The sequence below is a fragment of the Sminthopsis crassicaudata genome, chromosome 3 (assembly GCF_048593235.1).
Source record: "Sminthopsis crassicaudata isolate SCR6 chromosome 3, ASM4859323v1, whole genome shotgun sequence".
Taxonomy (NCBI): Eukaryota; Metazoa; Chordata; class Mammalia; order Dasyuromorphia; family Dasyuridae; genus Sminthopsis; species Sminthopsis crassicaudata.
In genome coordinates, this window is record NC_133619.1 from 231,647,435 (window position 1) to 231,670,123 (window position 22,689).

Consider the following 22,689-nt stretch of genomic DNA (forward strand, 5'->3'; position numbering starts at 1 on the left):
AGAGTTAACCAATTTTGGCAATATTCAAATTTTTATGTGGAATTTGCTTTCTTTTTTAGCTCATGTTTCTGCTCCTTTTCTATCAAATGCATGCATTTTAAAATATACCACATAGAAACATCTATATATAGTGAGGAATAGTCTCAAATGCTCTAATGCATATATATATATATATATATATATATATATATTAAGATTTGGTTTCAAAAACATGGGCTATTTTTTTTAAGTCCATTATTTAATTATGCAAATTCAGTTCACTGATGTGTTTGTTTCTGATCTATTGAAAATGTGAATTGAACCTTTAAAATGTAAGTGATGTCATATCTTTTATGTACAAAATGCCTTGAAGGAAGGACTGGTTGATTAGCAAGCCTAGGGACTTTCAAGGATATTGATTCATCCAAGCATAATGTCATCACCTGATTCTCTTTTGGCTGTCTTAACCATCTACAGGCTTTATCTACTTATGGCAGAATCCCAAATGTTTTATCAAATAGAAAACAAAAATAACTAGACTAAAACTATCAGCTATTTTCTCTATAATTTCCCCCTATTTCCAAAGCTTTTAATATGTTTAAATGAATATTTATTTAACTTACTTAAATGCTGTAATTACTATCAGATGTAAAAAATCATTCTCCTCCAAAAAACTATATTGCTACTCTGCAAAGAAGAAACAAAGGAAAACAGCAAAGCTTTTCCTTTCTATTCTAATGTACATCTTTCATAAAAATAAAATACCTAATATTTTAGATATAAAAACTCCCTAATATTCCACATTAGTTTCAAGTTTTATATTTATACTTGACTTCACAATCTTTAGAACATTGCATTTAAAATCTCCTATAAATTCCTTGAGAGTAGGGCTTATTTAATAAAATTTTATATTGGTATCCCCAGCACTTACCCCAGCACCCAGAACAGTGGCTGGCATTTAGTAAGTGCTTAATAAATACTTGTTGATTTTTGATAATTCTTGGGAATTTCTTTCCTCTCTTGGATGAAAGGGCATCATTTACAGTAATTATTCACCTATAGAGAATGTACTAAACATAAATCACAGTATAGCATAGTATACAGTAAAAATTTTGATTCAAGTTTGCATCTAATAAATATTCTATGACCTTAGGTAACTTGGCTTTTTGGTAACTGTTTAAGACTGTAAACTACAGAGAGAAAGCAATCTGCATCACACTTGTATGTTTCATATCAGAAATTCCCTACACCAATGAAATAAAAAGTCTGGACAAAAATAAAAATACTGATGAATAATTAAATGAATAAATAGATAAATATATGAATAAGAAAACATAAACAAATCAATCAATTTAATATTTTGTTACTTAAAAATTCCAAACATATGGGGAGTAGAATTTTTCAGAAAAATATAAAAATAAAAGTATCTTTTATAGCCTAGTAGGTATGTGAAAATAATTTACTATGAATTTTTAAAACATAATTTGAAATATTTCTATAAAGCATCTGAATAAAGATATAAAGTCAACCTATTCTTAATTGTTAATTACTATCCAGAAAGTCCAAGTGAGTATACTTTTCAGTTTTTAATAAAGAAAAAAAATTATTGTTCATTCCTCATAAAAAAGGTTATTTGCTTCTTTAATTTGGAGAAGTAATGTGTTTTTGTTGTGGTGGTGGTGGTGGTTGTTATTGTTGCTGGTTTTTGGTCCTAGTTACAGACCAGTCATAAGAGTGTAGTGAAATCAGAAGATATCACTATTATTGGTAAGGCAAATTTGGACAGTGGGCAGTTCTATGAAGATAGTGGAAAATTCTTCAAATTTTCCTACATTTTTCATTTTAATTTTATGTTCTTTCTTCTTTCATAGATTGGCATCTGTGCCTTTGCATCAGCGAATGGGAGTCATTGTCCTTGTGAAAGTAAATGATTACTGATGTTCACCACATCATTTCAACATCCTATGCGGAGGAAATAGCTACTGGAATTAAAGGATTGTACTCTAGAAATGGGTTGTAAAATCATTAACAACCTTGTTTTTTCTTAGTATTGGAATGTGTCCATGACAGGTCTCAGAGGCTTTTGAGCAGTCCCTTAGCTCTAGACCTCTTACTCTCTAAAAAGTTTTCTCATTTTGAGGACTGGTTTTGTATTCTTCTGGGTGTGGAAGACAGAGATTTTCTGATGTTGATGTAAACAATGTCGAGGCCAAAGGGACTGTTATGGCTTCCTTTATTCTTCACTCCAGTTTGTGTCATGTTGAACTCCAATTTCCTTCTGTGGATAACAGCACTTGCAATAAGGTTTACACTTATTGACAGCCAAGCACAATATCCAGTGGTAACCACAAATTATGGCAAAATCCGTGGCCTAAGAACACCTTTGCCAAATGAGATTCTTGGTCCAGTGGAACAATATTTAGGTGTACCCTATGCTTCTCCTCCCACTGGGGAGAGGCGATTTCAGCCCCCAGAGCCTCCATCCTCTTGGACAGGGGTTCGAAATGCCACCCAATTTGCTGCTGTTTGCCCTCAGCACCTGGATGAGAGGTCACTACTTCATGATATGCTCCCCATCTGGTTTACTGCTAATTTGGATACTTTGATGACCTACGTGCAAGATCAGAACGAAGACTGCCTGTACTTAAACATCTATGTTCCAACGGAGGATGGTGAGTACTTCATGGAGACAAGACTATTAGCAGACCAACTAAAGTAAGGGGGAAGGAAAATATCTTTGATTGAAGATTTTCCCAAAGTTCCATTATATTGTTTCCTATTACAACCCCTTGATTTGTTTTCACACTTATCAGATATAAGCATACTAATTTATTCATTTATCCATTTTTTCACTCATTCAATGAATATTTGTCATATGCCTGCTGTGTGCAGAGTACAGTGTTAGGCTGGGGATATCTTTGAATTCCTATCTCTTCTTATGAAATTATATCTTCTATTTGTAGGCAGGGGGAGCTTTGTGTGAGAATTCACCACAGTATTAGACCAAGAATTATTTGTAAATAATGGAAACTAATTAGATGAGTAATAAAGACAGGATTTTCTTAGGCTCACTCTGAAACTACAAAATTTTAGGGTACTTCTTTTTTTAGTATTGTTTCCTTTTTTAAGATTTTTATTACTTATGGCTGTTTTTGGAGGAAAAATCAATAGCCATAAATCATATTTTCATCAGATAAAGAGTACAATGGATGCAATACATAATCTAGTGACCATTTCCATAACATAATGTTGTAATTCCTTTTTTATTTATTTTTAATTCATTTTATTTAGAAGCTGATAAACTTAGGAGCAGATTTGGGTAGTAAAGAGTTAGTAGTGTAATGGATCAATAGTTATCAGTAGAGCCAGAAAGACATAGTTTTAAATTGTAGTTCTGCCACATACTAGCTCTGTAACCCTAGACAAGTCTCAGTGGGCTAGATTACTCTCTATGCTTTGTTTCAGGAATGGTGCTGATTTCTATTGGCTTGGGGAGTTTCCTATTTCAATGAAACCAGATGTCCATTTCCTATTTAGTATGCAGCAAAATGTCTGTTTTACTTGTAAAAATGACTTTCACAACCTGTGAAATAAGACTACAAAATTGTAAGAAAACTAGTGTGCAGTACATCTGGCTAATAATTTTCATACCAATATACCTATTCAATTAAAATATCTTTGCAGAATAGAGTATTGAGAGTTATCACCTAATAATATCGTTTGGTATTGTCTACATATAGAAGTTATACTTAGACAAGGGGCAAGGATAAGGTATAAGATTAAATATTCTTGGGTTTAAAATAAGTATATTTCAGTAGTGATGGACATTATCCACTGCTTAGGGCATATCTTTCCTGTTTTGTGTGTCTGTTCCTTTCTCTCTTTAGTTTGAAATTCTATTTTAGAAGACTTAGGATTAGTGTCTGAAATGAACAATTGTATTAACTCAGTGAGCGCCACAATTTTATCTACTTTGTAGATAACTGAACATCTAGCCTCATGCATTTTGATTACTGCCTGCATAACAGCTAATAAGGCAGTCTGAACAAAATGCAACAAAAAACAGACCTAAAAATGTGTCACCAGAGCTTACAAAGAGGGGCCCATCAAATCAGATTAAACAGACTCCAGTCCATTATCTGACTCTGGTCTGGCATAAGTTATTAGTGTTGTTATGGAGACAGACCACAGAATTAGGTTGTGAAGTCTAGGCCTGAAAATGACTCAAGGAGTTAAATTCACATTTGGAGCTCTTAAGGACAGTGTGCCAAAGCTGTCTTTATTTGTTAAAAAATCTCTCAGTGGCTGTTTTGTGCATGTATAAAAAAGATGGACAACAGCACCCAAAACCAATTAGAGCTCTTATTTCAGAAGCCTTCTGGGTCATGGTTTCTCTCTTTAAAGAAGGGGAAGAAGATGGCCTGAAAAAAAGACTCAAATTATATCTAAAATGAATCTCCATGTAAACTAGTTATTCCATAAAGCTAACATTAGGTACTAAGGTGCCTAAATTATGCTACCTAGTTCCATGAGCTGCTTTATTGTCATTTAATCAAAATAAAATGTATGGGAAAACCAATCAATAACTCTTTGTAGTAACATATTTTTATGTGGTGTTAGAGGATAAAAATCATAGAGGGTATAGGTCCTTTCATTGTTAAGCAGTAAATCGCATTTTGCAAGTAGTAAAAAATTAAAGAAAAACTATTGCCAAGTAAAGTAGTAGCTTAAACACAATCATAATAACATTACATTTCTGTATAACTTTTGTTTTTCAAACTGCTCTCATGTCCATTGCCTCATTTGATCTTAATAGACAATTCAACAATATAATAAGGGAAGGCTAGAAGTTAGAAGACATCCCGCTAGTGGATTTGTATAAGTGAAAATCTGAAGCTGTGTGTTGTAACAGTAATTTAGGCAAATGAGTTTTAAGGGCTGTGAAACTATTTCTGATTGAATGATACAGATCATTGGATGACTATATTGATTATTTCTGTTCTCCTAAGAGCCAAGAAGGAACACTACTATATAGTTATGGATTGATTATGTGCTAATTAACCATTATACATCTTGTCAAAGTTTTTAAGGGTCTATGATTTTATCCTCTAACATATGCATATCCAACTTTTGATACTTTTTATATCTCCCAAGAGAATGTAAACTCATCAAGAACAGGAACTGCTTTTCATTTTTTACCTTTGGTTCCCAACCAGTAGCATTGTGCCTGATACATATAAATACTTATTGAATTGAAATGAATTATTGAGGAATTTCCTTGTTCAACAGATATATAATATATTCTCAATTACTTTTGCAGCTTTTCCATCTTGGTAGTTCTTACTTGACCTTGTGTTCTATTTGCAAATAACTTGAGAAGAAAAAAAATTAATACTCATGCTATGAAAAAGAATCATGACAAGCATTAGAACAGGCCATGAGGAGAGGCAATAACCATAAATACACCTCCAAAATATGGAATTGATTGAACTTCAGCTGATTCATTGACCATATATAGATATGATGTGATGTAGTGATTTGTTCCTTCAGGTCAAGGTGAAGTTGAAATTTAGAAATATTTTAATTAATATGAAAAAAATTGAAGCCAAAAATTCTCTTTGGAGGCCTAAATAATTTTGCTTCCAAATTTATCAGATCACTTTGATGAATGCCAAATTTCTACTTAATTTTCTAATGTGTACAAATAATTCTGGCTTGAAGTTTTCCATATTAAAAATGTGCACATTTGTTTTCTTATAAGTGGAATATATTATATACCCAGAAAAGTAATAGGAAACTTAAAAATTAATTTTGAAAATTTGATAAAATATGAGTTCTAATGCCAAGTAGAATGAGATTCCAAATGTGAGTTTGAAATACATTGATTCTACTTATCTGCTTTATTTTGTGGAATCATATACTTACATTGCCTGAATCCATACATCTAAAATTATTGAAATTATTTACTAAATATCACTTCATTGAAAATATACATAAACTTCTATTTTTTTGCCTTATAAATTTTGTTTTATTTATTTTTAAAGTACATTACTGTATGACTCATATTGAGAGAAAAATTAGAGCAAAAGCATAAAAAAGCAAGAAAAAAATAGAAGTAAATATAGCATGTTTTGATTTTACATTTACTTTCCTTAGTTCTTTTTCTGGATACAGATGGCATTTTCTGTCTAATGTTGATTGGAATTGCTTTGAATCATTGAACCACTGACAAGAATGAAGTCTTTCATAGTTGATCCACACACATTCCTGCTGTAATAGTGAACAATCTATTCCTGGTTCTTCTTGTTTCACTCAGCATCAGTTCATGTAAATCTTTTGAGGCCTATTCTAAATCATCCTGCTGATCATTTCTTATAGAACAATAATATTCGATTATCTTCATACATCATAACTTGTTCAGCCATTCCCCAATTGATGGGCATCTATCATTTTCCAATTTTTTTACTAACATAAAAAGACTCTGCTATAAAACATTTTTTGCACATGTGCATTCGTTTCCCTCCTTTATGATTTCCTTAGGATACAGACTCAGTAATGGCATTGCTGGATCAAAGGGTAGGTGCAGTTTTATGTCCCTTTGGGTATAGTACGAGATTGCTCTCCAGAATGATTGGATCAGTTCACAACTCTACCAACAATGCATTGGTGTCCCAGTTTTCCCACATTCCACACTTATTGTTATCTTTTTTTTGTCATCTTAGCCAATCAGAGTGTGAGGTAGAACTTCAGAATTGTTTGATTTTACATTGCTAAATCAATAGTGATTTAGAGCATTTTTTTCACCACTATAGTGGCTTTAATTTCATCATCTGAAAATTGTCTGTTCATAGCCTTTGATAAATTATCAATTGGGGAATGACTTGTATTCTTATAATTTGACAGTTCTTTATGTATCTTAGAAATGAGATCTTTGTTAAAAATATTGGCTGTAAAGATTTTTTTCCCAGCTTTGTACTTCCCTTTTAATCTGTATGTTGGTTTTGTTGATGCAAAAACTTTTAATTTAATGTAATCAAAATTGTCCACTTTATCTTTCATAATGTCTCCTAATTCTTTTTTGGTCATAAATTCTTTCATTCTCCAAAGATCGTATACGTAAATTATCCCTTGTTCTCCTGATTTGCTTATGGTATCTTCCTTTATACCCAAATCATGTATCCAGTTTTACCTTATTTTGATAAGGGATCTGAGATGTAGATCTAAGCCAAGTTTCTGACATATTATTTTCCAGTTTTCCCAGCAATTTTTGTCAAATAATGAGTTCTTATTCCAGAAGCTGGACTTTGGGAGTTTACCAAATACTACCTTGATATAGGCTTTGATTATTATGTCATATGTATTCAATCTATTCCACTGATCCACCATTCTATTTCTTAGACAGTAACAATTGTTTTGATGACTGATGTTTTATAATATAATTTTAGGTTTGGTACTGCTACTCCATCATCCTTTTTATTTTTTATTTTTATTAATTCCCTTGATTTCTTGACCTTTTGTTCTTCCAGATGAATTTTGTCATTATTTTTCTAGTTATATAAAATAATGTTTTGGCAGTTGATTGGTTTGACAATAAACAAGTAGACCAATTTTCACACAATTGTCATTTTTATAATATTAGCTCAGCCAAGACATGAACATTTGACATTTTTCCAATTGCTTAGATCTGACTTTATTTGTGTGAGAAGCGTTTTGTAATTGTGTTCATAAACTTTTTGGACTTTTCTTGGCGGGTGGACCCCAAATATTTTATTTTGTCTATACTAATTTTAAGTGAAATTTCCCTTTTATCTCTTGCCGATGGTCTTTGTCAGTAAATTATGGAAATGCTGATGATTTTATTTTATTTTATATTCTGCAATTTTACTAAAGCTGTGAATTATTTCCAGTAGGTTTTTGTATGATTTTCTATGATTCTTTGAGTATACCATCATATCATATGCAAAGAGTGATAGTTTTATTTCTTCAATGCCTATTCTAATTTCTTTAATTTCTTTTTTTCCCTTGTTGCTAAAGCCAACATTTCTAGCACAATGTTAAATAATAGTGATGATAATAGGCATCCTTGTTTCACCACCAGTCTTATTGGGAATGCATTCAGCTTTTCTCCATTACAAATAGTGCTTGCTGTAGAATTTAGAAAGATACTTCTTATTGTTTTAAGGAAAGATCTTTTTATCCCTATGCTCTATAATGTTTTTAATAGCAATGGGTGCTGTATTTTGTTAAAAAGCTTTTTCTGCATCGATTGAGAGTATCATATGATTTCTATTGGTTTTGACCTTGATATGGTTGATTATAGTAGCAGTTTTCCTGATATTGAACCAGGCCTGCTTTCTTGGTACAAATCCCACTTGGTAATAATATGTTACCCTACTGATAAGTTGCTATAATTGTTTTGCTAATATTTAATTTAAATTTTTTGCATTGATATTCATTAAGGAGATTGGTCTGTAATTTCTTTCTCTTTTTTGGCTCTTCCTGGTTTAGGTACCATTGATATTCTTGTGTCATAGAAGGAATTTGACAGTGCTCCTTCTTTACCTATCTTTCCAAATAGTTTTCATAGTTGATAATTTTCATAATTGATCTTTAAATGTTTGGTAGATGTTTTTTTTTTTTCCCTTGGGGAGTTCATTAATTACTTGTTTGATTTCTTTTTCTAAAATGGGACTATTTAACTAATTTATTTGCTCTTCTGTTAACCTAGACAATTTTTATTTTTATAAGTATTCATCTATTTCATTTAGAATGCCATATTTGCTGCCATACAGCTGAGCAAAATAGCTCCTAATTATTTTTTATTTTCTTTTTCATTTGGTGACAAGTTCACCCTTTTTCATATTTCATGCTGGTGATAATGATTTTTTCTTTCATTTTTCTGATGCAGTTAATCAAAGGTTTATCTAATTTGTTGTGTTTTTTTTTTTCATAAAAACAACTCTTAGTTTTATTTATTAGTTCAATAGTTTTCATAGTTTCTATTTTATTAACCTTTCCTTTGAATTTCAAATTTGATGCTTAATTGGAGGTTTTTAATTTGTTCTTTTTCTAGCTTTTATAGTTGCATACCTAATTCATTAATCTTCTTTTTCTCTATTTTATTTGTGTAGCTATTCAGAGATATAAATTTTTCCATAAGAACTGTTTTGGCTGCATCCCATAGGTTTTGGTATATTGTCTCATTATTATCATTCTCTTCAATGAAATTATGGGTTGTTTTAGTGATTTGTTGTTTGACCCAGTTATTCTTTAGAATTAGATTTTTTAAAAGTTTCCAATTTGTATTTAGTCCATCTTTTCTTGGCTTTTATTGAATATAATATTTATTGCATTGTGGTCTGAAAAGGAAGCATTTACAACTTCTGGTTTTCTGCATTTCATTGTGAGATTTTTATGCCCTAATATATGTTTAGTTTTTGTGTAGGTGCCATGTACTGCTGAGGAAAAGGTGCATCCTTTTCTCTTCCTATTCAATTTCTTAGTAATCTATCATATCATATCTATCATATCATATCAGGTTTTCTAGGATCCTATGAATCTCCCTAGTTTCTTTCTTATTTACTTTGTAGTTAGATTTTTCTGATTCTGAGAGGTGAAGGGTGAGGTCTCCCACTAATATAGCTTTGCTGTCTATTTCTTCCTATAACTGGCTTAAAATCTTCTCTAGGAATTTTCTTGCTCTACCACTTGGTGCATACACATTTAGTATCATTACTACATCATTATTTATAGTACCCTTTATCAAGACCTGCTTTCCTTCCTTATCCCTTGTATAAAGTTTTATTTTCACTTGTATTTTATCTGAGATCAGAGTTGCTATCCCATGAAGCATAATAAATTCTGTTCCAGCCTTTTACCTTTATTCTGTATATGTCTCTCTGTGTCAGTTGTGTTTCTTGTAAACAACATACTGAGGATTCTATTTTTTAAAATACACTCTGCTATTTATGTCTGTTTTATGGGAGAGTTCATCCCATTCAGTCACAGTTATGATTACCAGCTCTGTAGTTCCCTGTGTCCTATTTTCTTCCATGTGTGTGCTTTTGTTCTCTCTTTGCAACCTGTTCTTAATCCTGTGTTTTTCCCCACCTCACCCACTATCTTATCTCTTATCACTCCTTCTTCTTCTCTTACTAGTGCTTCTTTTTTACTCATGCCATCCTCTACCTTATCTCCCATCACCCCTCCCCACTCTTTTTGATAGTGTTTTTTTTAATCCACCCTTCCCACTACCTCAATAGTTTGAGACAAACCCAATCTTTCCCCCTTTCTCTTACCTTTTTCCCTGGTGTTTCTGCCTTCTATCCTGTCTCCCTCTCTTTTTTCTTTTATTTCCTCATACTTCTTTATAGGATTAGATGAATTTCTATGCCAGACTGGATGATTAAGTTATTTACTCTTAGAGCCTAACTTATGAGATCAAGCTTGAGACAATACTCATCACCCTCCCTTCTTTCCCTAGATTGTACTAGGTCTTTTTTACCTCTTCATGTTAACCTCATTTTCCCCTATTAGATCTCCCTTTCTATCTTTTTCCAGGATAGATTTTACCATCACCTTTTTCTTTGATATCATCACATAAAAGTCCTTTCACAACTACACCTGCAGTCTTGGTGATGCCCCCCCCTCCCCCTTTCTGCCTACTGACAATGACTCTCAAGAATTATAGGTATTTTCCCATTTAGTGATGTAAACAGATCAAACTTTAAATGACAAATATATATTTTTTTTCACTGTTTAGCTTTCTATGATTCTCTTGAGTCCTGTGTTTATAAATTAAAATTTCTATTTATTTCTGTTTTTTTTTTCAGTAGAAATGATTAGAGTCTCTTGTTTCATTGATGCTCCTTCATCTCTCCTGAAAGATGATTCTGAATCTTGCTGAGTAGTTAATTCTTGGTTGTAACCCTGGGTCTTTTGTCTTCTATCGACTTGTGTTTCTTGATACCAGACTAAAATATAAATTAAAACCAAGATATATTTAACTTTTTTAAAATTATAGTTTTTATTTAACAGATATATGCATGGATAATTCTACAGCATTGACAATTGCCAAACCTTTTATTCCAATTTTTCCCCTCCTTCTTTCACCCCAGATGGCAGATTGACCAATACATGTTAAATATGTTAAAGTATAAATTAAATACAATATATGTATACATGTCCAAACAGTTGTTTTGCTGTACAAAAAGAGTCAGACTTTGAAATATTGGACAATTAGCCTGTGAAGGAAATCAAAAACACAGGTAGACAAAAATAGAGGAACTGGGAATTCATGTAGTGATTCATAGACATCTCCCAGAGTTCTTTCACTGGGTGTAGCTGGTTCAGTTCAATACTGCTCTACTGGAATTGATTTGGTTCATCTCATTGTTGAAGATGGCCACATCCATCAGAATTGATCATCATATAGTATTGTTGTTGAAATATATAATGATCTCTTGGTCCTGCTCATTTCACTCAGCACCAGTTCATGTAAGTCTCTCCAGACCTATCTGAAATCATCCTGTTGATCATTTCTTACAGAACAATAATATTCCATAATATTCATATACCACAATTTATTTAACCATTCTCCAGTTGATGGAGATCCACTTAGTTTCCAGTTTCTGGCCACTACAAAGAGGACTGCCAAAAACATTCTTGCATATACAGGTCCCTTTCCCTTCTTTAAGATCTCTTTGGGATATAAGCCCAGTAGTCACACTGCTGGGTCAAAGGGTATGCACAGTTTGATAACTTTTTAAGCATAGTCTCAAATTGCTCTCCAGAATGGCTGGATGTATTCACAATTCCACTAGCAATGTATCAATGTCCCTGTTTTCGTACATCCCCTCCAACATTGTGCATTATCTTTCCCTGTCATTCTAGCCAATCTGACAAGTGTGTAGTGGTATCTCAGAGTTGTCTTAATTTACATTTCTCTAATTAATAATGACTGGAAGCATCTTTTCACATGTCTAGAAATAGGTTCAATTTCTTCATCTGAGTATTTTCTGTTCATTTCCTTTGACCATTTATCAACTGGAGAATGGCTTGATTTCTCATAAATTAGTCGATTCTCTATATATTTTGGAAATGAGGCCTTTATTAGAACCTTTGACTATAAAAATGTTTTCCCAGTTTATTGTTTCCCTTCTAATCTTATCTGCATCAGTTTTGTTTGTACAAAAACTTTTCAATTTGATATGATCAAAAATTTCTAGTTTATGATCAATAATGATCTCTAGTTCTTCTTTAGACATAAACTCATTCCTTTTCCACAGGTCTGAGAAGTAAACTATTCTATGTTCCTCTAATTTATTTATAATCTTATTCTTTATGCCTAGGTCATGAACCCATTTTGACCTGATCTTGGTGTACAGTGTTAAGTGTGGGTCAATACCTCATTTCTGCCATATTAATTTCCAATTATCCCAGCAATTTTTATCAAACATTGAGTTCTTATCCCAAAAGCTCAGGTCTTTGAGTTTGTCAAACACTAGATTATTGAAGGTATTGATTATTTTGTCCTCTGAACCCAGGCTATTCCACTGATCAACTAGTCTATTTCTTAGCCATAACAAATGGTTTTGGTAACTGCTGCTTTATAATATAATTTTAGATCTGGTACAGTTAGGCCACCTTCATTTGATTTTTTTTTCATTAATTCTCTTGAAATTCTTGACCTTTTGTTTTTCCATATGAACTTTGTTGTTATTTTTTTCTAGGTCATCAAAATAGTTTTTTTGGGAGTCTGATTGGTATAGTGCTAAATAAATAGATTAGTTTAGGCAGTATTGTCATCTATATTATATTTGCTTGCTCTAGCCAAGAGCATTTAATATTTTTCCAATTGGTTAGATCTGACAATTTGTGTAGAAAGTGTTTTGTAGTTTTGCTCATATAGTTTCTGATTTTCCCTAGGATAGATTCCTAAATATGTAGATTCCTAAATATGTTTTACCATCCATAGTTACTTTAAATGGAATTTCTCTTTGTAACTCTAACTGTTGGATTTTGTTAGTGATATAGAAGAATGCTGATGATTTATGTGGATTTATTTTGTATCCTGCAACTTTGCTAAAGGTGTGAATTATTCTAATAGCTTTTTAGTAGAATCTCTGGGGTTCTCTAAGTATACCATCATATCATCAGCAAAGAGCGATAATTTGGTTTACTCATTACCTACTATAATTCCTTTAATCTCTTTCTCAACTCTTATTGCCAAAGCTAGCATTTCTAATATAATATTGAATAGTAATGGTGATAGTGGGCAACCTTGTTTCACTCCTGCTGTTACTGGGAATGATTGCAATTTATCCCCATTACAAATGATGCTTACTGATGGTTTTAAATAGATGCTATTGATTATTTTAAGGAAAAGTCCATTTATTCCTATACTCTCAAGTGTTTTTAATAGGAATAGATGTTGGATTTTATCAAATGCTTTTTCTGCATCTATTGAGATGAACACATGTTTTTTATTAATTTGTCATTAATATGGCCAATTATACTGATAGTTTCCCTAATATTGAATCAACACTGCATTCCTGGTATAAATCCCATTTGGTAATAGTGTATTATCCTGGGGATGATTTTCTGTAGTCTTTTTTGAAAATATCTTATTTAAGATTTTAGCATCAATATTCATTAGGGAGATTGGTCTATAGTTTTCTTTCTCTGTTTTCAACCTACCTGATGTAGGTATCAGTAACATGAATGTGTCATAAAAGGAATTTGGTAGGACTCCTCCATTCCCTATTTTTTCTTTTCTTTCTTTTTTTTATTAATTTTACAATTATAACATTTTTGACAGTAGATATGCATAGGTAATTTTTTTACAACATTATCCCTTATACTCCCTTCTGTTCCGAATTTTTCCCCTCCTTCCCTCCACCCCCACCCCTAGATGACAGGCATTCCCATACATATTAAATGTGTTATAGTATATCTTAGGTATAATATATATGTGCAGAACCAAATTTTGTTGTTGTTGTTGCAAAGGAAGAATTGGATTCGGAAGGTAAAAATGATCTGTGGAGAAAAACAAAAAATTCTAACAGTTTACACTCATTTCCCAGTGTTCCTTTGCTGGGTGTAGCTGATTCTGTCCATCATTGATCAACTAGAATTGGATTAGCTCTTCTCTATGTTGAAGATATCCACTTCCATCAGAATAGATCCTCATACAGTATCATTGTTGAAGTGTATAATGATCTCCTAGTTCTGCTCGTTTCACTCAGCATCAGTTAATATAAGTCTCACCAAGCCTCTCTGTATTCATCCTGTTGGTCATTTCTTACAGAATAATAATATTCCATAACATTCATATACCATAATTTACCCAACCATTCTCCAATTGATGGGAATCTGTTCATTTTCCAGTTTCTGACCACTACAAAAAGGGCTGCCACAAACATTTTGGCACATATGGGTCCCTTTCCCTTCTTTAGTATTTCCTTGGCATATAAGCCCAGTAGTAGCACTGCTGGATCAAAGGGTATGCACAGTTTGATAATTTTTTGGGCATTAATTCCAGATTGTTCTCTAGAATGTTTGGATTCTTTCACAACTCCACCAACAATGCATCAGTGTCCCAGTTTTCCCATATCCCCTCCAACATTCATCATTATTTGTTCCTGTCATCTTATTCAATCTGACAGGTATGTAGTGGTATATCAGAGTTATCTTAATTTGCATTTCTCTGATCAATAGTGATTTGGAACACTCTTTCATATGAGTTGAAATAGTTTCAATTTCATCATCTGAAAATTGTGCATATCCTTTGACCATTTATCAATTAGAGAATGGCTTGATTTCTTATAAATTAGAGTCAATTCTCTGTATATTTTGGAGATGAGGCCTTTATCAGAACCTTTAACTGTAAAAATGTTTTCCCAATTTGTTACTTCCCTTCTTATCTTGCTTGCATTGGTTTTATTTGTACAAACGCTTTTTAATTTGATGTATTCAAAATTTTCTATTTTGTGATCAATAATGATCTCTAGTTCTCCTTTGGTCACAATTCCTTCCTTCTCCACAAGTCTGAGAGATAAACTATCTTATGTTCCTCTAATTTATTTATGATCTCATTCTTTATGCCTAAATCATGGACCCATTTTGATCTTATCTTAGTATGTGGTGTTAAATGTGGGTCCATGCCTAGTTTCTGCCATATTAATTTCCAGTTATCCCAACAGTTTTTGTCAAATAATGAATTCTTATCCCAAAAGTTGGGATCTTTGGGTTTGTCAAACACTAGATTGTTATTTTTATTCACCATCTTGCCCTGTGAACCTAACTTACTCCACTGATCAACTAGTCTATTTCTTAGCCAATACCGAATGGTTTTGGTGACTGCTGCTTTATAATATAGTTCCAGATCAGGTACAGCTAGGCCACCTTTATTTGATTTTTTTTTTTCCATTACTTCCCTTGAAATTCTCGACCTTTTTTCTTCCATATGAATTTTGTTGTTATTTTTTCTAGGTCATTAAAATAGTTTCTTGGGAATCTGATTGGTATAGCACTAAATAAATAGATTCGTTTAGGGAGTATTGTCATCTTGATTATATTTGCTCGGCCTATCCAAGAGCACTTAATGTCTTTCCAATTATTTAGATCTGACTTTATTTTTGTGGCAAGTGTTTTGTAATTTTGCTCATATAATTCCTGACTTTCCTTTGGTAGATATATTTCCAAATACTTTATTCTATCGACTGTTATTTTGAATGGAATTTCTCTTTGTATCTCTTGCTGTTGGATTGTGTTGGTAATGTATAAAAATGCTGAGGATTTATGTGCATTTATTTTGTATTCTGCAACTTTGCTAAAGTTCTGAATTATTTCTAATAGCTTTTAGCAGAGTCTTTGGGGTTCTCTCAGTATACCATCATGTCATCTGCAAAGAGTGATAGTTTGATTTCCTCATAACCTACTCTAATTCCTTGAATCTCTTTCTCGGCTCATTGCCGAGGCTAGCATTTCTAGTACTATATTGAATAGTAATGGTGATAGTGGGCAACCTTGTTTCAACCCTGATCTTACTGGGAAAGGTTCCAGTTTATCGCCATTACATATGATGTTTACTGACGGTTTTAAATATATGCTCCTTATTATTTTAAGGAATAGTCTATTTATTCCTATCCTCTCAAGTGTTTTTATGAGGAATGGATGTTGGATTTTATCAAATGCTTTTTCTGCATCTGTTGATATGATCATATGGTTTTTGTTAATTTGGTTATTGATATAGTCGATTATGCTAATAGTTTTCCTAATATTGAACCAGCCCAGTATTCCTGCTATAATCCCACTTGGTCATAGTGTATTATCCTGGGGATTGTTTTCTGTAGTCTTTTTGTTAATATTTTATTTAAGATTTTAGCATCAATATTTCATTAGGGACATTGGTCTATAATTTTCTTTCTCTGTTTTCAGCATACCTGGTTTAGGTATCTGTACCATGTCTGTGTCATAAAAGGTAGGACTCCTTCAATCCCTATTTTTTCAAATAGTTTATATAGCATTGGAGTTAGTTGTTCTTTAAATGTTTGGTAAATCCATCTGGTCCTGGGGATTTTTTCTTAGGAAGTTGGTTAATAGCTTGTTCTATTTCTTTTTCTGAGATGGGACTATTTAGATTACTTCTTCCTCTTTTAATCTGGGCAAACTATATTTTTGAAGGTATTCTTCCATTTCATTTAAGTTATCGAATTTATTGGCATAAAGTTGAGCAAAGTAGCTCCTAAATATTGTTCTAATTTCCTCTTCATTAGTGATGAGTTCTCCCTTTCCATTTTCAAGACTAACAATTTGCTTTTTATCTTTCCTTTTTTTAATCAGATTTACTAAGGGTTGGTCTATTTTGTTGGTTTTTTTCATAGAAACAACTCTTAGTTTTATTAATTAATTCAATAGTTGTTTTACTTTCAATTTTATTAATCTCTCCTTTTATTTTTAGAATTTCAAGTTTTGTGTTTGTCTGGGGCTTTTTAATTTGTTCCTTTTCTAGCATTTTTAGCTGTAAACCCAGTTTGTTGACCTTCTCTTTCTCTATTTTATGCAAGTAGGCCTATAGAGATATAAAACTTCTCCTTATTACTGCTTTGGCTGTATCCCTCAAATTTTGGTATGATGTCTCATTATTGTCATTTTCTTGGGTAAAGTTATTAATTATGTCTAAGATTTGCTGTTTTACCCAATCATTCTTTAGTATAAGATTATTTAGTTTCCAATTGTTTTTTGGTCTATTTTCCCCTGGGTTTTTATTAAATGTAATTTTCCTTGAATTGTGGTCTGAAAAGAATGCATTTACTATTTCTGCCTTATTGCATTTGATTTTGAGGTTTTTATGTCCTAGTATATGATCAATTTTTGTATAGGTTCCATGAACTGCTGAGAAGAAAGTGTACTCCTTTCTGTCTCCATTTAGCTTTGGCCAAAGATCTATCATATCAAACTTTTCTAGTATTCTATTTACCTATTTGACTTCTTTCTTCTTTATTTTGTGGTTTGATTTATCTAATTCTGAGAGTGCAAGGTTGAGATCTCCCACTACTATACTTTTGCTGTCCATTTCTTTTTGCAGCTCTCTTAATTTCTCTTTTAAGAATTTAGATGCTGCATCCACTTGGTGCAATATATGTTTAATATTAATACTGCTTCATTATCCATGCTACCCTTTAGCATGATATAATGCCCTTCCTTATCTCTTTTAATTAGATCAATTTTTGTTTTTGCTTGATCTGAGATGAGGATGGCTACTTCTGCTTTTTTGGCTTCACCTGATGCATAATAGATTCTGCTCCACCCTTTTACTTTTATTTTGAATGTATCACCCTATTTCCTGTAAACAACATATAGTAGGATTCTGGCTTTTAATCCAGTCTGCTAACTGCTTCCTCTTTATGAGGGAGTTTACCTCATTCACATTTATGGTTAGAATGACTAATTATATATCGCTTGCCATCCTGTTAACCCCTGCTTCTGCTTTTCTCCTTTCCTTCCCTCTTACCCCTCTATCCAGTATTAAACTTGTGAACACCACTTGCTTTTCACAGCCCTCACTTTTTAGTAACCTTCCCCCACCTTAAAGTTCCTTTTCCTATTTTACCCCTTTTTCTCACAATTTCTGTTTTGCCTTCCCCTTAGCTTACTCCTTCCCTCTCACTTTTCAATGAAGTGGAAGAAGTTTCACCATAAATCGAATATGTTTATGGATACACACTATGTTCATCCCCTCTTTTCTTTCTCTCAGATATAGTAGGTTACCTTTGCCTCTTCATGAGATGTAGTATCACCATTTTACCCTTTTTATGATATAATTTCCTTTCCACCTCTAGTTTCTAGGACAGATTATACATGTGTTCCTTACATATCTTTATGGCAGAAATATTGTTCTCAAGATTTCTTTTTACCTTTTTAGAAATCTCTTGAGTTCTGTATTTGAAGATCAAACATTTTGTGTAGATCTGGTTTTTTCATCAAGAATTGATGGAATTCATTTATTTTGTTAAATGTCCATTTTCTTCCCTGGAAAATGATGCTCATTTTTTCTGGGTAAGTTATTCTTGGCTGCATACCAAGTTCCTTAGCCTTTTGGAATATCATATTCTAGGCCCTTCGTTCTTTTAATGTGGACCCTGCTAGATCCAGGGTTATCCTTATTGTGGCTCCTCCATATCTGAATTGCTTTTTTCTAGCAGCTTCCAATATTTTTTTTCCTTTGTCTGATGGTTCTTGAACTTGGCCAGTATATTTCTTGGCGTTTTGATTTTAGGATCCCTTTCAGTAGGTGATCTATGAATTTTTTCAATGTCTATTTTACCCTCTGTTTCCAAAACATCTGGGCAGTTCTCTTTGATAATTTCCTGGAAAATAGTCTCAAGGCTCTTTTTTTCCTCACATTTTTCAGGGAGTCTGATTATTCTCAAATTGTCTCTCTTGGATCTGTTTTCCAGGTCTGTTGTCTTTCCAATAAGGTACTTGACATTCTTTTCAATTGTTTTGTTTTTCTGGTTTTGCTTGACTACTTCTTGGTTTCTCCTTGAGTCATTCATGTGTACTTGTTCGAGTCTAATTTTCAATGATGTATTTTCTTCACTCACTTTTTTTATATCTTTTTGTAATTGTCCAATTGAGGTTTTAAGTGCATTTTTTTCTTCTATGGAATTTTTTCCATTTCATCCATTTTATTTTTTTAGAGAGCTGTTTTCTTTTTCCAACTCACTAATTTTATTTCTCAGTGATTTGTTTTCTTTATCCATTCTGTCTTTAAATGCTTGGGATGACTTCTCCAGACTCTCTTGCTAAGCTTCCCTTTCCTTTCCCATTTCTCTTCTAGCTCTCTTGTGAGAGTTTTTTGGATTTCCTCTATGAGAATCTTATACATTGAGGAGCAGATCATATCCCCCTTAGGGGATTCCTCTGGAGACAATCTGCTTTTAGTCTCCTCAGGGTTTGAAGTCTGCTCTCTCTCCATAAAGAAGCTGTCAATAGTTAGAGCCCTTTTAAATTTTTTGTTCATTTTGTCAGAGCGGGAATCAAAGAAAACAAATTGACAAGAGAAAAAATTGGTATATTTTGGGTGGGGAAATGGGGCTGGATGGTATTACTGGGCTTCCTCTACAGACTGGGGGACATAGCAGCGAAGCACTAACAGGACAGCAATGGCTGTGCTGCATCTATGCTCTGAGGCTCTGAGAATATGCTGAGTCACTCCTGGTGGGGGTGTATGTGGCTGGTCCCAAGACGCTAGCTTTCCAGGGTTTTATTCTTTACCTCTGGTATTTATACCTTTTCTGCTGCTCCTGGCTTGCTGCCAAGACGGAACATCCACACTGGGGTAAAAGTATTTTCACAGAAACGGAGGAGATAACACTCCTCCCCCCTCTGGTCTGAGCTGTGTGAGTTGCCTGCCTCAGTCTCCCTGCCTGCCCTCAGTCTGTGCCTAGTCTGTTCATCCTCTCCCCTGAGCAAACACAGACCTTATCTGGCAAATTTCAAGGATGTCTTCTGTTGGTGATTATTTGTGGGTTTCTTTTCTGGTCAAGCATTAATTCCAAGGCTTGTCATGAAGGAAGTCCTGAGAGAAAACACGGAGCTCAAGCAGCTGTCTGCCTCCATGCCGCCATCTTGGCCAGAAGTCCCTATTTTTTCAAATAGTTTATATAGAATGGGGCTAATTTTTCTTTGAATGTTTTGTAGACTTGAAATGTAAATCCATCTGGTCCTGGAGATTTTTCCTTAGGGAGCTGATTAATAGCTTGTTCTATTTCTTTTTCTGAAATGGGACTATTTAAGGAATTTACTTCTTCCTCTATTAATCTTGGAAGCCTATATTTTTGGAGTTAGTCATCCATTTCACTTAGGTTATCAAATTTATTGGCATAAAGTTGGGCAAAGTAACTCCTTATTATTTCTCTAATTTCCTTGTCCGTGGTGGAAAGTTCCCCCTTTTCATTTTTAAGAGTAACAATTTGATTTTCCTTTCTCCTTTTTCTAATCTGATTTATCAAATTTTTATCTATTTTAATTGTTTTTTCATAAAACCAACTTAGTTTTATTTATTAGTTCAATAGTTTTTTTTTTATTTTCAATATTATTAATTTCTCTTTTTAATTTTAGAATTTCAAGTTTACACTTCCAATTGATCAATGATGGACAGAAATAACTATACCCAGAAAAGGAACACTGGGAAGTGAATGTAAATTGTTAGCACTACTGTCTATCTACCCAGGTTACTTATACCTTCGGAAGCTAATAATTAATGTGCAACAAGAAAATGGTATTTATACACATATATTGTATCTAGGTTATATTGTAACACATGTAAAATGTATGGGATTACCTGCCATCGGGGGGAGGGAGTGGAGGGAGGGAGGGGATAATTTGGAAAAATGAATAAAAAAATAAAAAATAATAATAAAAAAAAGAATTTCAAGTTTAGTATTTGATTGGGGGGTTTTAATTTGGTCTTTTTCTAGCTTTTTAAGTTGCAAGCCCAATTCATTGATCTACTCTTTCTCTCTTTTATTCAAGTAAGCCTCTAAACGTATAAAATTTCCCCTTATTATCACTTTGGGTGCATCCCACAAATTTTGGTATGATGTCTCATCGTTGTCATTATCTTGGGTGAAATTATTAATTGTGTCTATAATCTGTTGTTTCACCCAGTCATTCTGTAAGATGAGATTATTTAGTTTCCAATTACTTTTGGTCTATCTACCCCTAATTTTTTTGTTGAATGAAGTCTTTATTGCATCTTGATCTGAAAAGAAAGCATTTACTATTTCTGTCTTCCTGCATTTAATTTTGAGATCTTTATGATTTTTGTATAGGTTCCATGAACTGCTGAAAGAAATTATACTCCTTTCTGTCACCATTCAGTTTTCTTCAAAGATCTATCATACCTAATTATTTTTAATATTCTATTTACCTCTTTAATTTATTTCTTTTTTGTTTTGTGGTTTGATTTATCTAATTCTGAGAGTGCAAGTTTGAGATCTCCCACTATTATAGTTTTGTTGTCTATTTCTTCTTGCAACTCTCTTAATTTCTCCTTTAGGAAGTTAGATGCTATAGCACTTGGTGCATATATATTTAGTACTGATATTGCTTCATTGTCTATGCTACCCTTTAGCAAGATGTAGTTTCCTTCCTTATCTCTTTTGATTAGATCAATTTTTGCTTTTATTTGATCTGAGATAAGGATGGCTGCCCCTGCTTTTTTTAATTTCACCTGAAGCATAATAGATTCTGCTCCAGCCTTTTAATCTTTACTCTTTATGTGTCTACTTGCTTTAAATGTTTTTCCTGCAAACAACTTACTGTAGGGTTCTGACTTTTGATCCAGTCTGCTATTGGCCTCTGCTTAATGGCAGAGTTCATCCCATTCATATTCACATTTTAACAGTGACTAATTCTGTATTTCCTGCCGTCATATCATCCCCAGATTATGCTGGGTTTTTCCCTTGCCCCCCCTGAATCCCTTCCCCAGTATTAAACTTATAGTCCCCGCTTGCATTACACAGCCTTTCTTCTTTAGTATTCCTCTCTCCTCCCTTTAAATCCCTTCCCCTTTCTTGTACACTTTTCTTATTAATCTTTTCCTTTTCCCTTTTTCTCTCCCCCTTTTTAATTAGGTGAGAGAGAATTCTCTGTAAAACAATATGTCAATTATTTTCTCTTTGAGCCAATTCTGATGAAAGCAAGATTCACACAATGTTCGTTCCCCTCTCTAAATTCCCTCGGACATGATAGGTTTTTCTTTGCCTCTTTGTGGGATGTAGTTTCCCTCTTTTATCTCCCCTTTTCCCTTTTTCTGACACTAACCCCTTTTCATTTCTACTTTCCTTTTTTATCTTATATCAGTAAAATCAAATTATGCTTGTGGTCTTAATGTATATCCACAACAGAAATATAGTTCTCAAGAGTTCCTTTTACTTTTTTTTGCTTCTCTTGAGTCCTATTGTTGGAAATCACATTTTTTGTTTAGATCTGGTTTTTTCCTTAGAAACAAATGGAATTCATCTGTTTCATGAAATGCCCATCTTCTTCCAAGGAAGAAAAAGCTCAGCTTAGCTGTGTAGTTTATTCTTGGCTGCATTCCATTTTCTTTTGCCTTTTGGAATATCAGATTCCAGGCCCTTCAATTCTTTAATGTGAAGGCAGCCAGATCTTGAGTGACCCTTATTGTGGCAACCTGGT

The 22,689-nt window shown here is 33.1% G+C and overlaps 1 protein-coding gene across 2 annotated transcripts in view; it reads left to right on the plus strand.

Moving 5' to 3' along the window:
• NLGN4X (neuroligin 4 X-linked) overlaps positions 1–22,689 on the plus strand; it is a 454,011-nt gene that overhangs the window by 102,898 nt on the left and 328,424 nt on the right. For both annotated transcript variants that reach the window (XM_074300200.1, XM_074300201.1), the window contains exon 3: positions 1,851–2,651. In XM_074300200.1, coding sequence (XP_074156301.1) covers positions 2,180–2,651 — 472 coding nt within the window. In that variant the 5' untranslated portion in view covers positions 1,851–2,179. The remainder of the gene's footprint in view (positions 1–1,850; positions 2,652–22,689) is intronic.